The 14,248-nt window shown below is 39.7% G+C and overlaps 1 protein-coding gene across 1 annotated transcript in view; it reads right to left on the bottom strand.

Moving 5' to 3' along the window:
* LOC311615772 (uncharacterized protein C1orf87) overlaps positions 1–14,248 on the bottom strand; it is a gene marked incomplete at its 5' end in the record, with an annotated part of 76,413 nt that overhangs the window by 14,211 nt on the left and 47,954 nt on the right. Inside the window, one exon of the mRNA XM_084871213.1 lies at positions 2,160–2,224. Within this exon, the coding sequence (XP_084727339.1) occupies positions 2,160–2,224 (65 nt within the window). The remainder of the gene's footprint in view (positions 1–2,159; positions 2,225–14,248) is intronic.

Raw genomic sequence — 14,248 nt, 5'->3', positions numbered from 1 at the left:
CTCCATTTGACAGATGAGGAAACAGAGGCAATGAAAGTTTCAGTTACCTGTTTATGACAACAGTGGTAGGGATAGGTTTGGGATTCTAATTCATTCATTTATTCAACAAGCATTTGTTAAGTGCTTACTCTATACTAGGCTCCATTCTAGGCACTATCATACAACTATGAACAACACATAATCTTTTAATGGAGTGTGCATTCCAGTGGTGGGGCAAACAAATAGATATGTAAAATAACGTCAAGTAGTGATAAATGTTAAGAATACATCTAAAGCCAATTATGGGCATAGAACATAGTGGTGTTTGCTATTTTAGATTGGGAATTTGCCAAAAACCCCTCTGAAGTGACATATAAATAGATCCATGAGTGAGGAAACAAGAGAGAAAGGCATAAAAATGTCTGGGGAAAGAGCATTCCAGAAGAGAACTATGGCAAGAGCAAAGATTTCAGAGAGCCTGCTTAGTGTGTCCCAGCAATAGCTGGGAAGAGAGCCTCTCAGACCCAGAATGTAAAGGGAAGATAAGTGGGTCAAGTATTCACACAACTAAAGGGCCTCATGAGCCATGCATGTGCCTGGAGTTGATTTTTTATTATTTTGGCTTCCCAGCATTCATCCCTTCTCTGATATTCTTCCCTTCATTACTCTCTTATAGTGATGGCAACTGTCTTTTGTTTTCTGTGCCCACTCCTCCCCACCCCAGTGTGTGGTGTGGAAGGAATAATTCAACTCCAGGTTTGGTGTCAAAGAGTTGAAGACTAGGGTGGGTCTTATGTCCAATGAAGAGTGGTGCCTTCATAAGAGAAAAGAGAGAAGAATTAGAAAGAGGGACACAGAAGAAGGAAAGCCATGAGAAGACAGAGATGGGGTTTATAGTTATGCAGACACAGCCAAGGAATGCTTTGGGCCCCCAAACCTGGAGGAAGCAAGGAAGGATTCTTTTTTAGAGCCTGAAGAGGGATATGATTGATTTCAGATTTCTGGAAGTATAGAGAATAAATTCCTATTATTTTAAGCCACCCAGTTTGTGGCATTTTGTTACTGCAGCACTAAGGAAATGAACACACTCACCATCCTCTTTTTGCTCTCTCAGTCTCTCAATATTCCTATAACCAATATCCCAATTTCTTGTTGTGAGTTCTCTCTGTTTGACATACCTTGTAAGGTTTTTGTTTTCAGTTAGAACAGAAACTTACATATTTCCCCACCCCCAAAATACCTTGCATTTTGATCTTAAGGTAATTAGTAAATGGTTGATGGATATAGAGAAATTGCAATAGCAGATTAATGCATATTTTTTCACCTGTCATATTTAAAACTTGCCACTTGCTAAATACTTTGTCCAATTCATCCTTATAATTTTGCTTAATAATATGTCTTGGAAATCTTCCTGTATTAGGCCAGCCAGGTTATTACAGTTGCATAGTTTTATCAGTTGGATATTTGTCATCTAAGGAAATGGTTCCTAAAGAATCTTTATGTTGTTTTCATTTATTAAAACATTAAAAAGTTCTGCCATAAATATACACACACACAAATACACACACATGGGTGTGGAGTGGTATTTTATGAGCTATCAGTCAGATAGGTCTGTACCCTTGATCTAAAGAGCTGCATGATTAAAGTTTCAATAAATAATACCAACTTCCGCCGAAACCAGTTTGGCTCAGTGGATAGAGCATCTGCCTTCGGACTGAACTGTCCCAGGTTCGATTCAGTCAAGGGCATGCACCTTGGTTGCGGGCACATCCCTTGTAGGGGATGTGCAGGAGGCAGCTGGTCAATGTTTCTCTCTCACTGATGTTTCTAACTTTCTATCCCTCTCTCTTCCTCTCTGTAAAAAATCAATAAAATATATAAAAAATAATAATAATACCAACTTCCATAAGTGTGCTGGATTCACTATAAAGGGCTAACACTAGAGAATACTTCATGATATCATACAAATTGGAGAGTTATGCATTTTATGATCCAACTGTCCTAAAAGAATAGTCATTAAGGTAATTCTCACTCTTATTCTTTCTGCACTGGTGAGCCATTTACATTTCTGGGAGCAATGAAATCAAACCCAACAAGCAAACAGTTGGAGCTAAGCATTAGAGTCAACAATAGCTCTGGGAAATAGGAGGTCCTCAGAGAAACAATATTACTAAACTCACCTGTAGGCAAATCATAAGACAAATCAGAGGAAGCTCTGTTCAACAACTCAACAAAATTCTGCCATCTGTGCAAAAATGGAGACAAAATATTGGTGGTCAATATTATTGCTCTGGAAGAATGTGCAATAAAGTTCAAAGTTTATATTGATAGTTTTGAAGGAGCTTATTTTTTTCATCCTCCCTGGAGGATATGCTTAGAAATGGGGGAGGGGGGGTTTGAGAGAGAGAGAGAGAGAGAGAGAGAGAGAGAGAGAGAGAGAGAGAGAGATTGGTTGCCTTCCACAATTTCCCAACTGGGGATCAAACTGGAAACCCAAGTATGTGCCCTGACATCAACCAGCAACCTTTCTGTGCAGGGAGGGCACTCAACCAGCTGAGCCACTCTTGCCGGGCCTGAAGGAGCTTTCTGACACCTGAATCATTCAGGGTGAAATGTAGGAAACAGAAGCTCCTTTATGTATCCCCACTAGAAAGAACTTTAATATAAGGAATAGTTGCCCACAAATGACTGCAAGGCCAGTAGAATGGAAGTTGATGTCTGCTGCTAGGCTCAGGGACCAATCTCCATCAGCAGATATAGTCTAGAAACCAGGACATTGCAGGAAATTCTGGCTCATGTCTCAGTTGACCCTGACCATGAGGTTGATGACGTGGCTGTCATCAACTGCATTTTGACCACTGGAAAACTGATGCCTGCCAGGGTCTGGGGTTCCTACTACTGCAGGGAAAGTAAATACTTAAAATACCTTTGTCCTACTTCTTTCTGTCTTTTAAATCTCTGATGGAACTTAAATCAATTTCAGAACTTTGGTGTCAAGAGAGTTTTAAAAAATGTTCTTTTCAGCCTTCCCAAGTATGGGATATATTGCAACACAGGAAAGAGAATAGAAGGGAATAGGAATGAGTGCTGAGTGCAAATAGACACTATTTAGCAAAGTCCCAAAGCAGAAATTGCATTGAGCAATACATCTGCATGTGACAATCAGAGTCATGTAAGCTTACAAGTACTTTAGGAATGCTTTGGTATTGGAAAATCACTTATATTTGCTTGTCCAGCATCCATCCACTTTCCATTTATATACAAATATGTTCGTATCTGGGGCAATGGACCACAATCAAGGTCCCATACCCTTCCCTGGATAGTGCTGTGATACACCTTGTCTAAATAATCACTATCTATCACTTTCTCCACTCCCACTTCCTCTTTCTCTCTTTCAGACTCTGTCTCTCTATCTTTCCTAATTTTTGGTTTGGTACTTCCTGAAGTTCTCCCCCACCCCCCTAATTTTGTGTAATATTTCACATCCTTTCAAACATTTATTTTCCTTATGTTAGCCAAGGGCAGTTTCTGTTGCTAGCAACCAAATTATATCTGATTAGAATTTTTATCTCCTTATTATCCGTAAGAAGTTAAGCAAAAAGAAAGAGCAAGTTGTGAGATATATGTCCTAGGTTTTCACGTGATTGTATTCTCTTCAAATAAAAATAATTTGTTAGCTATATAACTAGTTTTGCTTACATTGCATAAAACTTTTTCTGTACATGATATTACAAATTAGCAAAGTTCTTAGATTAGTATAGACAAATATGGCCTCCAGAGCTTCATTTATTTTGGGGCACATAAATACATCAAGCATAGGTATATAGAACCGGAAGCCAGATAAGCTGATGACTACATCAGCTGCTGAAGACTAGGCAAGGCAGGAGAAGGAGGATCTGATATTAGCACAGATCTGGAAATGAACTGCAGTAGAAGTAGTTTCTGTCTTTTACACTTGCTGCAATTTATTTCTAGGCCTTCTCAGGAGGGCCAAGCTTATATCTAGAGCATCTTTTAATCTGTTGAAAAACAACAGCCTGACAAACAAAACCCAGATACATTCATACTTTCACACTGCATAACATTTATTTTTTCAGAACTGATTGGAGTTATCAAATATGAGATGAAGCCTCTGGACAAAATGGCACCAGAAATGCTCTTGTCCCTTTTTTTTTTTTTTTTTTTTTTTTTTTTTTTAGATATATTTTATTGATTTTTTTACAGAGAGGAAGAGAGAGGGATAGAGATTTAGAAACATCGATGAGAGAGAATTATCAATCAGTTGCCTCCTGCACCCCCCATAATGGGGATGTGCCTGCAACTAAGGTACATGCCCTTGACCAGAATCGAACCTGGGACCTTTCAGTCTGCAGGCCAATGCTCTATCCACTGATCCAAACCCGTTTCAGCTTTCTTGCCCCTTCTTGATCATGTGGTGCTAGTAGGGGAAGGAGACTGTGGGAAAATTTTCTAAGTATTGAGTTTGAAAATTACCTTATTTATATGGTGCATAGGACTAATATGACCAATACATTTCTTAAGATTATTTGAATAAAATGTTATCATCTATATTTTTAATTAAACTTATTGGGGTGATACTGGTTAATAAAATTATATAGGTTTCAAGTGTACCATTCTATGATACTTCATCTGAATATTGCATTTTGTGCCAATCACCCAAGGTAAAATCTTGCATATTCTTTATTTGACCTTACCACCTTTAAAAAGCTATATGTGAGAATGGGCTCTGGGTGTCATAACAAGACTATAATTCTAATCACAGAAGCAGATGCCAAACTCCTAATATCAAGTCAAAGAAATCAGGACACGTCTGTGAGGCTGATCCTAGATTCAGACAGATCTGAGTTCAAATTCTAACTTTGATTTAATTTATTATGTTAAAATGGCCTTCAGTTAACTTTCTGAGGACTTTATGTGCATTTCTCATTTTACTGAAAAAATCACTTTTTGAGACATGTAGATAACTTGCCCCAGGACATGGATCAATGAGGCAGCCAGGATGTAAACCCTGGCTGTCTGACTCAAATCCTGTGCCCTTGACCATTGTACTATGTGATCTTACATTTCCATTTCCCTCTCTGGAATTCCATGAGCACAGCTCCACTGTCTTCTGACATTTATTATTGCAGAAGTTTGAGATTCGTCTGATTTTTTGTTCATTTGTAATTATTTTTCCTTTTATTTGCTCTGGTTTAGTTTTATTTTGTTTTTGGCCTATAGCCTTAAATACTTTTCTTTGTCTTTTTAATATATACATTTTGTCAGGATTGATATGGGTACATTTGTTCTTTCTTTCTTTTTAAAATATATTTTATTGATTTTTTACAGAGAAGAAGGGAGAAGTATAGAGAGTTAGAAACATCGATGAGAGAGAAACATCAATCAACTGCCTCCTGCACAGCCCACACTGGGTATGTGCCCGCAACCAAGGTATATGCCCTTGACCAGAATTGAACCTGAGACCCTTCAGTCTGCAGGCCAACACTCTATCCACTGAACCAAACCAGTTGGGGCTACATTTTTTTCTTAATTTAGTTTAGAGCAATGTGAATCCTTTTCATCTGTACACAGAGAACTTTTTTCTCTTTTCCCATCTTTGCAAAGTTTCTTCAGCTGCAATTTTTGTTTTTATATCATGAACAATTTTTCTTTTTCTTATTTTACAACAAGCAAAATCATGTGGCCCCTGCCACCCACATGTGCCCTGCCCACCCACCTGCCACGCGTCTTGACACCCTAACCTCACCACCCAGAGCTCAAGCGAGCCTGGCCGCATCCCCAACCCCTTCAGCCTTCTCTGGCTGCTTCAAGCACCGCCCTCAGTCCTATGAGTCTTCTCAGGCTGGTTCCTTCTTCTCCAGGTGCCTCCCCACTTCTGCTCCATCTCTAGAGCAATGTGGTGTCTCTGCCCTGTCATGGCACCGGAGGAGAGTGTGGAAGCTTCCCACCTGCTACAGAGTTTTGAGCACCGCTTCCTGGCAGCGTGCATGCTGCACTACTTCCTCTGGCAGGTGGGTGGTGTGTGTGCTGAGTGTGAGCAATGGGTAGTAAAGGACTGGTGAGGGGGGCACTATAAGCTCTCACACATGCTCTCCCCACCACAGTATGGTCCTGCCTCCATACTGCACCTCCCCGCTTCCACCCCACCTCCAGAGCAACGGGGAGGCTACGCCCTGCTGTGCACATGCACACAGCCTCCTGCTGATTCGTCACTATGGCATGAGGGTGTCATGGCCATTAGCATATTAGCACTTTATTATATAGGAATTATATAGGATACCAAGGCTTTGGGGGTTTGATTTAGTCTTATTCTTCTACATCTACCATTGTATCTTATTTTGTTCTCTGTTCTTCAGATTTTGTGGGAACTTCTCAAAATTGACATTATGAGATTATTTTTAGTGTTAATTTTGCTTTTTTATTGAGTACTGGTTACTCTTTTATTTGATAAATAATATTTTATTGTAACACATCTATTAGTTATGTGTTGCTTTTTTTTACTGCTTTCAGGCTATGATCATATAATTGAGTAGTTGCAACAGACTGCAGATCCACAAAACCTAAAACATTTACTCTCTTGCCCTTTATAGAAAAGGTTTGCTGATGTAAACATCTACACTAATAAAAGAGAAAGATGCCAATTGACCATCCCTTCATGACACCCATCAGCCAATCAGGAGTGAGTATGCAAATCAATACAAAGATAGTGGGCTAATTTGCATATGCAGGTGCTGGGGCAGGAAGGGACACAGGCATTCCACACTACCCCAGCAGCTCCAGGCCTCTGGGCAGTTTAGGAAGGTAAAAAGGTGGCTCCAGGCTGGAGCCTTTGCAGAAAGGCAGCTAGGGCCAGAGTGAAGTTGGTGCCAGCAGCCAGGGGAAGGAAGGCCCATTCTTGCCTCTAGTTTAACATAAATGCCATCATACCCTCAAATATCTAGTAGTATTCACATTTCCTTAATTGTTTCATAATTTTTATTGAGATATAATTTACACAACATTGTGTTGGTTTCAGATGTAGAACAAAATAATTCAATATACGTACATACTATAAAATGACAAACACAGAAAGTCCAGCTAAAATCCACTACCACACATAGTTATAATCTGGTTACCTCTTAATTCTAACTCTTAACTGTTTGCTTGAAACTATCCAGAATTCTCCAAGGTTTTACTAATTTCTTCTATTCACCTTTTGTGCTTTTAAAATTCATTTTTATAGCCTTTTAATCTCATTATGCTTATTATTTTCCAATTCCTTTCAACAGAGGACATACCTTCTTATATCCTGTGTAGAGAACACAGGTGGTTTTTTAGTTTCTAGAGTAAATCATTTTTTAAAAGTTTATTGTTTTGGAGTTTGCAAAATCACGATTCCCTCTTTATGTTTGCAGAATTTTAAAAAATTGGGCCTTCCATGCTTGGTTTTCTCTTTATTCAGGGTCAAAGAGGAACTGTTCCCATTCAACACAATACAGCAGGTGAGTTGTGTAGATTTCTCTTGGCCTACGGGCTGCTCATTTAATCCTGTAGTTAAAGGGCAGGTGGCAACTTCCACCAATGCCTGGATGCCTGATGCCCCGCAGTTGAGTCCACCTCAGAGGTGGGGTCTTTTTACCCCACCTATTGAATATCAGATACTAAATCAGTTCATTATGTCCTAATCGATATACCCCTCAGCATATACAATTACCAACCTACACAACAGTATTTTCAAGAATTTTGCTTCACCAGATGTAAACACCATAGCCAGCTTTTCCCTTTCCTGCTTCCTTTCCCCAGTTTACTGCTCTGTCAATCCTGGGAGTTGTAATCTCTACATAGGTAAAGGAAGTATGCAGTGTAGATCCTGAGGAGAAATAAGCTGTCAAGGACTCCTTGTGGTTAATTTAATTAAATAACCAGAATCTTGCAGCCATTGCTGACAGAGCCCTTGCACATACACTGCACTTCAAGGATAAAGCCACAGACTGAGCTGCCAGCCTCTTGCACTGTGTTCCTGCAGGCTGACCGGTCCCTTATAAGGGAGTTCCTGTAATCTTCTTTCAACCAATGGGTTGAGACCTGCCCTATCCAATCAGTAATATACAGCTATACTTCATTTGTATCTTTACTGACCAATCAGAGCAGCTCCATAATAGCAATCAGAACGTGTGAATCAGACCATTCAGGATGGTGCTATTTGGGCCAATCAGAGTATGTAAATCTGGAGTTCTCATTTGCATAAAAATGGACCTATCAGGGATAAAAGAGGGTGGAAACTTTATATAAGCAGGCCTTCCCTTTACCAGGTGGGGATCACTCTTTTCCATTCTATAGGACTCTCTGGTTTGCAAATTGTTTACCTGAATAGAGTTTGTCCTGTTTATGAACCCCAGACTCAGAAATCCAGTGGCACTAGACTGGTGACAGTGACCTTTTGTTGACAGCAGGTAAGTGTATGTTTGTGTGTCCTTGAGTGAGGGTTGGAGGAGGTAGAAACAGAGCTCAGGCAGCTACAAAGAGCACCTGTGTTACTTTCTGGTTGGTTAAAACACGGAGCCTTCAAATCAAAGGGAAGGCACAAAATGTTTTCTTTCTTCTGCATGTGTTTTAGGTAGGTAGGGTAAAACTTGGGGAATCAACTCATTATTTTTTCCAGATTCTGTTTATTTATAGTTGGTAGAGATTCCTTTTAGATTGTGGCGCTATTAGTTTTTGTTACTGGTGCATTGTTTGTTTCTATTTGTCTACTGGATTTTGGTCGGGGGTTGTGAAGCAGATGACATTTTATACGGAACATTTTATGAAGAGAAACAAGACAAAAAAAGACAAAACAAGACAAAACAGAAGCCAAACACACAAAACGTGAGCTTTTTCATGAAACACCTGTAATGATGATGAAATTAAATACAGATGGCATGTTTCTCTGTGCTTCATATAGGCTTCAATCAAAGGTGTTCAGGTGCTTTCTTCCCAAGCTTATTACCTTTTCCCCCTGTGAAATGCACACTTCAGTCATAACAACAGTGTAGTTCTCCAAACTTGCTATGCTTTTGCTCACTTTTTTGCTCCTTGTCTTTGAAATACTCTTCCCCATCTCTCACCTAATTAGTTCCTAGAAGTTAAGCTGATATTCATAATACAATAGTACTGAAGAGAAGGTCTGTTCAATTGCTAGACTCAAAGGTCAGCTCCCCTGATTCGAAGAGTTTAATCATTCTAGCCATTCCTTTGGGAATGTAATCTACTCCAGCTGAGAAGGTACAAAGTATGTTAGAAGGAGGAGGCAGATGGGAAGGGGATTATGGAGGAGACTGTTAGTGTTTAAGGCAGGGATGGGGAATGTCCGGCCAGAGGGTCATGTAAGGCCTGAGAAATCATTTTGTCTGACCCTGCCAAGGCATTAGGGGTGAGTTAATTAAATGTTTGAGCAAATATAGCAATTTTTAAGTTAATAATTTTGTATGGCTCTTGAATGATTATAAATATTTAAATGTCCCTTAGCAGGAAAAAGTTCCCCATCCTTGTTTTAGGGGCTGTATAGTTTACTCAGGCTGCCATAACAAAATGCCACAGACTGGGTGGCTTAAACAACAGAAATGTATTTTCTCACAGTTCTGGAGGCTAGAAGTTCAAGATCTAGGTGTCATCAGGTTTGGCTTCTCTGAAGGCTGACATATGGCAGGCTTCTTGTTGTGTTGTGTCTTTTCTGTAGGGGTCCAGATTTTCTCATCTCATAAAGAGACCAGGCAGAGTGGATTAGGGCCTAACCTGATGAACACATTTTAACTTAATCACCCATTTGAAGGCCTTATCTGCAAATATAGTTATAATCTGAGGTCCTCGGGTTTCAATTTAAGAATCAGGGGTGGGGGTGAGGATATAATTCAGCCTATAACAGGAACAAAGACACACAACTTTTGGAACAATTTACTTAAGATCTCTGAATTTCAGTTTATTCATCTCTGAAGTGGGTATGAAAATATAACTCATGGACTGCTGGGAGTGTTACAAGAGATAACCCATGTAAAGCATCTAGCTTGTGCCTGGGACATGTTAGGTGCCTTGCATCAATCTCTTACACCCTTAGTTCAGGTGGGTATTTGATTCACCTGCTGGGTGCTCATTTATCTTTGTTTTCTATTCTCACCTGAGGGTATTTTTTCCATTGATCTTCAGAGAGTGGAACGGGGAGGGAGAAACATCAAAGTAGTGAGACATATTGATTGATTTTCTCTCTCTGTGCTCCTGCAAGGCTGGAGAACAAACCCACGACCCTTTGGTATGTAGACAGCTCTCTAATCATTTAGCAACACCTCTACAGTTGGGTGTTCATTTAACTGCATTGTCTTCCTTTGCTTTCAGCTTCTTGGTCATGTAGTTTGAGTCATATTCTTTTTTTTGTTGTTGTTGCATATTCACCCTGATAGCAAAGTCCTTCTCTGACACACAGGCAGTATACTCAAATTCAGACAAAAGGATTCTTTTTTCACTTGACAGATGGAAAATAAGAGAAAATATTTACTGTCCCAAGTTCCCAAAGCCAGTGCATTTCTGGGAGAGGATTTCCTTCTTGGCCTAGGTGATTCTGGAGCTCCTGCTGCCTTTCTGCATGGAAGGGGCTGGGATATGGGGAGTTTCAAACAGTGAGAAGAAGTTACCTTCAAACCCTGAGCTTCTTTGGGTCATATCTGCTCCAGGAACTAAAAAGCCTACCTGCTTTTGTATCTGTATCCCACACCTCTTCTGGGTTCTAGAGGAGAGGCCAGGAGACACTCAGTGACTGGTTCAGAACTGTGTTTAGTATCAAGCCAAAGGTGGAGCCTGCCATGGACCTCAGGCAGTTTGCCTATGACCCCTGTGCCTAGCCACCATCCTATAAACTCACAGAACTTGTAGAAGAGTCAGTATGGTGCATTAAGAGCCAAAACCCCTAAGCTAGATAGTCTGCATTTGATTTAGCCTATTGATGGATTCATTTATGAGCTGCATATTGATTTTAGCCCTCTCTGACCTCAGTGCCTCAGTTTCCTCACCTGATAAACAATAGTACTGATCTCATGTGGGCACTTGCAAAGATTAAGAGTCAACATTTATAAAGTATGTAGGAAACTACCTAGAATATAATAAGCACTATGTAAGTGCTGGTTATTCTATATCACATGTGTCAAACACAAGGCCCGCGGGCCAAATCCAGCCCGCCAGGCCTTGCAATGTGGCCCGCACCGCGCTGTCATCACTGCACTCCGCTGTCAGTTTATGACATTGTCAGTTTATGACTGTTCAGTAAACCATTCGGCCCGCGATTTAGGCTGGATTTTAGATTTTGGCCCCTTCTCTGATTGAGTTCGACACCCCTATTCTATATAATAAAGAGATAATATGCAAATTAACTCTCATGCCATCATAAAGATGGCTGCACCCACAGCAGAGGCGGGGTTCCCATGAGTGATCAGCAGGGACCTGAGGCTGCATGGAGCTGAGCCTGGAGACCTGAGGCTGTGCCCCCGCACCAGGTAGAGCTTGACAGGGGTAGGGCCGGCTGTGTCTGGGTCTCACATGATTTTGAGGTGCACGCAGGTGGGTGGGGACTTGACTCTGGGTCCCACAGTGTGCCCCACACTCTGACAGGAGCAAGATTTTCATATACATTTTACTAATTTTCTTTCATCTCTGACACTTCTATTATAGAGAAAGGGAAAATAGCAATATTAACATATTTCTTCTAATTAATTCCCTTTTAATGTGCATGATTTTTCATGAACCAGGCCACTAGTTAATAATAACAATAACTTTATTATTATTATTATTATTATTATTATTATTAGCATCTTCACCACATATGAATTGTGGGTTTCTGCAAGAGAAGACTAGAATTAATAAACTATTAAAAGCCAGGTCCAGTTTCCAAGACCAAATCAATGGATAGATCCAAGACATATCTGTAATAATCCACTGCTTAACAATTTTCCTATTCTCATTAAAAGTAATTGCTGAATCAGACTCCTCATGTATCCTTTATCTCCTAAAATACTCTGGTTGTTCTTGGGATTTTCAAACCAGTCCTTTTCAACCTAATTGCACCCTTAATAATGGGCCAGATGTGTATGATAAGTCCTTCTTGGGGCTGTGTCAATTGCTCCACTCTATTTATGAAGCTTCTATAGCAACTTCATTATTTATCCCCTACCCCAACACAATTTGGCTTATGTGCATGTATTTTAAACTGGGTTTGAAGTGTTTAATTTTGCCAATACAATTTCAGAATATTAGTTTGCCTCCTGTTCTTTCTCTGCTCTCCTTAATTACCATTTATTGCAAAGTCACACAGAAATATTAAATGCTAATTCTGACTTACATGTTCCCAGCCAAGAAGAGGGATAATAATTTCCATCAAACACAACCTGAACTCATTTTACCTCAGGGTGATTCAGAGTAGAGATTTGAATGGTAATCAAGTCTTTCTCAAAATCGCCTTACCCTGGCAGTCATTCAGTAATGTCTCTGCTAATTGGTAGGCAAATTGCAAAAAAATAAAATTTCAGTGTTACACACACACACACAGCAACAACTTTGCAACTGCATTTTCAAAATTGCTCCTCCCATCAGCTCTTGCAACATGACAGTTTAAGAAGATATCACAATTCATTTTATTTGGTTAAATGGGGCTAATCCAACATCACCATAATCCCTCCTGATGTTTTATTGATTCTAAAGGACATTTAATCAGGAAGCAGCTCAGCACTAGAATCCTGCTAATTAGCAAGCAGCCACAATCCAAATGGGTTCCCAATTGAACAGCAGATTAATGGACAATATGTACTAAAATAATGATTCCTGCATTCAGCTCCTGAAATGTGTTTCTGAATTGCATCTTTAATCTCTTAAGGATATAGGTTTGCATATAAAGCCCTTAACGAAATGGATTTAATTCACTAGAAGAAGCTTTAGCCAATAACTGTTTAAGGATGAAACAGGTTTATCACTTATACGTGCAATGCTTCAGTAGTTTCATTGTTTTGATGTTCTTGAACATTCAAAGGTCAAAGACGTGAATAAAAAAAATCAGCTCCCCTGATATGCACATTAAACACTGGGAAAGTGAAAGTATTGATATTAGTAGCCTAACCTCACTTGCTCTCCATTCACTCTTATTCTCATATCTCTGATTTTTACAATCTTGGTTCTGAACATCAATTTTTAATTGGGTATACTATTAATATATACCAGATATAACGTGAGCTTTGATACTTGCATTTCCTCTTTTTATATTGTTGCCTTTTGAGGCTTCCCAGTTTTAGCTTATTGGTTTTCTACTCTTAGTCCACTTCTCTGCTTTTGCTGCTTAACTACCTCCCTCCAAACTCACCCAAACACCCCTCCAAGGTTTTATTAATTTTTAGTTTTATTTTATTGTTTAATGTATTACAAATAGTAGTACATATATCTCCTTTTTACCCCATTAACCTTCTCCGGACCTTCCCTACCCTCCTCACATTCCCTCCCCTCCCCCAGTGCCCAGTGTCTTGTGTCTATTGGTTATGCTTATTTGCATGCATATAAGTCTTTCAGTTGATCTCTTACCTCTCACCCTGCACACCCCACCTCACCCTCCCCCCCCCCAGCCCTCTCCAGCTTTCCCACTGTTGTTTGACAGTCTGTTAGATGCTTCTCTACCTCTGTATCTATTTCCGTTCATCAGTTTATAATTTCCTTTATTATCCATAAATGAGTGAGATCATGTGGTATTTTTCTTTCACTGACTGGCTTATTTCACTTAGCATAATGCTCTCCAGTTCCATCTATGTTGCAAATGGTAAGAATTCCTTCTTTTTTTACAGCAACTTAGTATTCCATTCTGTTGATGGGCATTTAGGTTGTTTCCAAATCTTAGTTATGGTAAATTGTGCTGCTTTGAACATAGAGGTGCATATATCCTTTCTGATTGGTGTTTCTGTTTTCTTGGGATATATTCCTAGAAGTGGTATTACTGAGTCAAATGTCAGTTCCATTTTTAATTTTTTGAGGAAATTCCATACTGTTCTCCACAGTGGCTGCCCAGGTCTGCATTCCCACCAGCAGTGAAGGAGGGTTCCTTTTTCTCCATATCTTCTCCAGCACTTGTCATTTGTTGATTTGTTGATGATAGCTATTCTGAAAGGTGTGAGATGGTACCTCATTGTTGTTTTGATTTGCATCTCGGATAATTAGTGACTTTGAGCATGTTTTCATATGTCTCTTGGCTTTCTGAATGTTCTCTTTCGAA

Source organism: Pipistrellus hanaki (genome assembly GCF_964339955.1).
Source record: "Pipistrellus hanaki genome assembly, chromosome: 2".
In the NCBI taxonomy this organism is placed as follows: Eukaryota; Metazoa; Chordata; class Mammalia; order Chiroptera; family Vespertilionidae; genus Pipistrellus; species Pipistrellus hanaki.
Note: the sequence above shows the minus strand (reverse complement) of the source record. Positions and strands in the feature narration are given on the sequence as shown.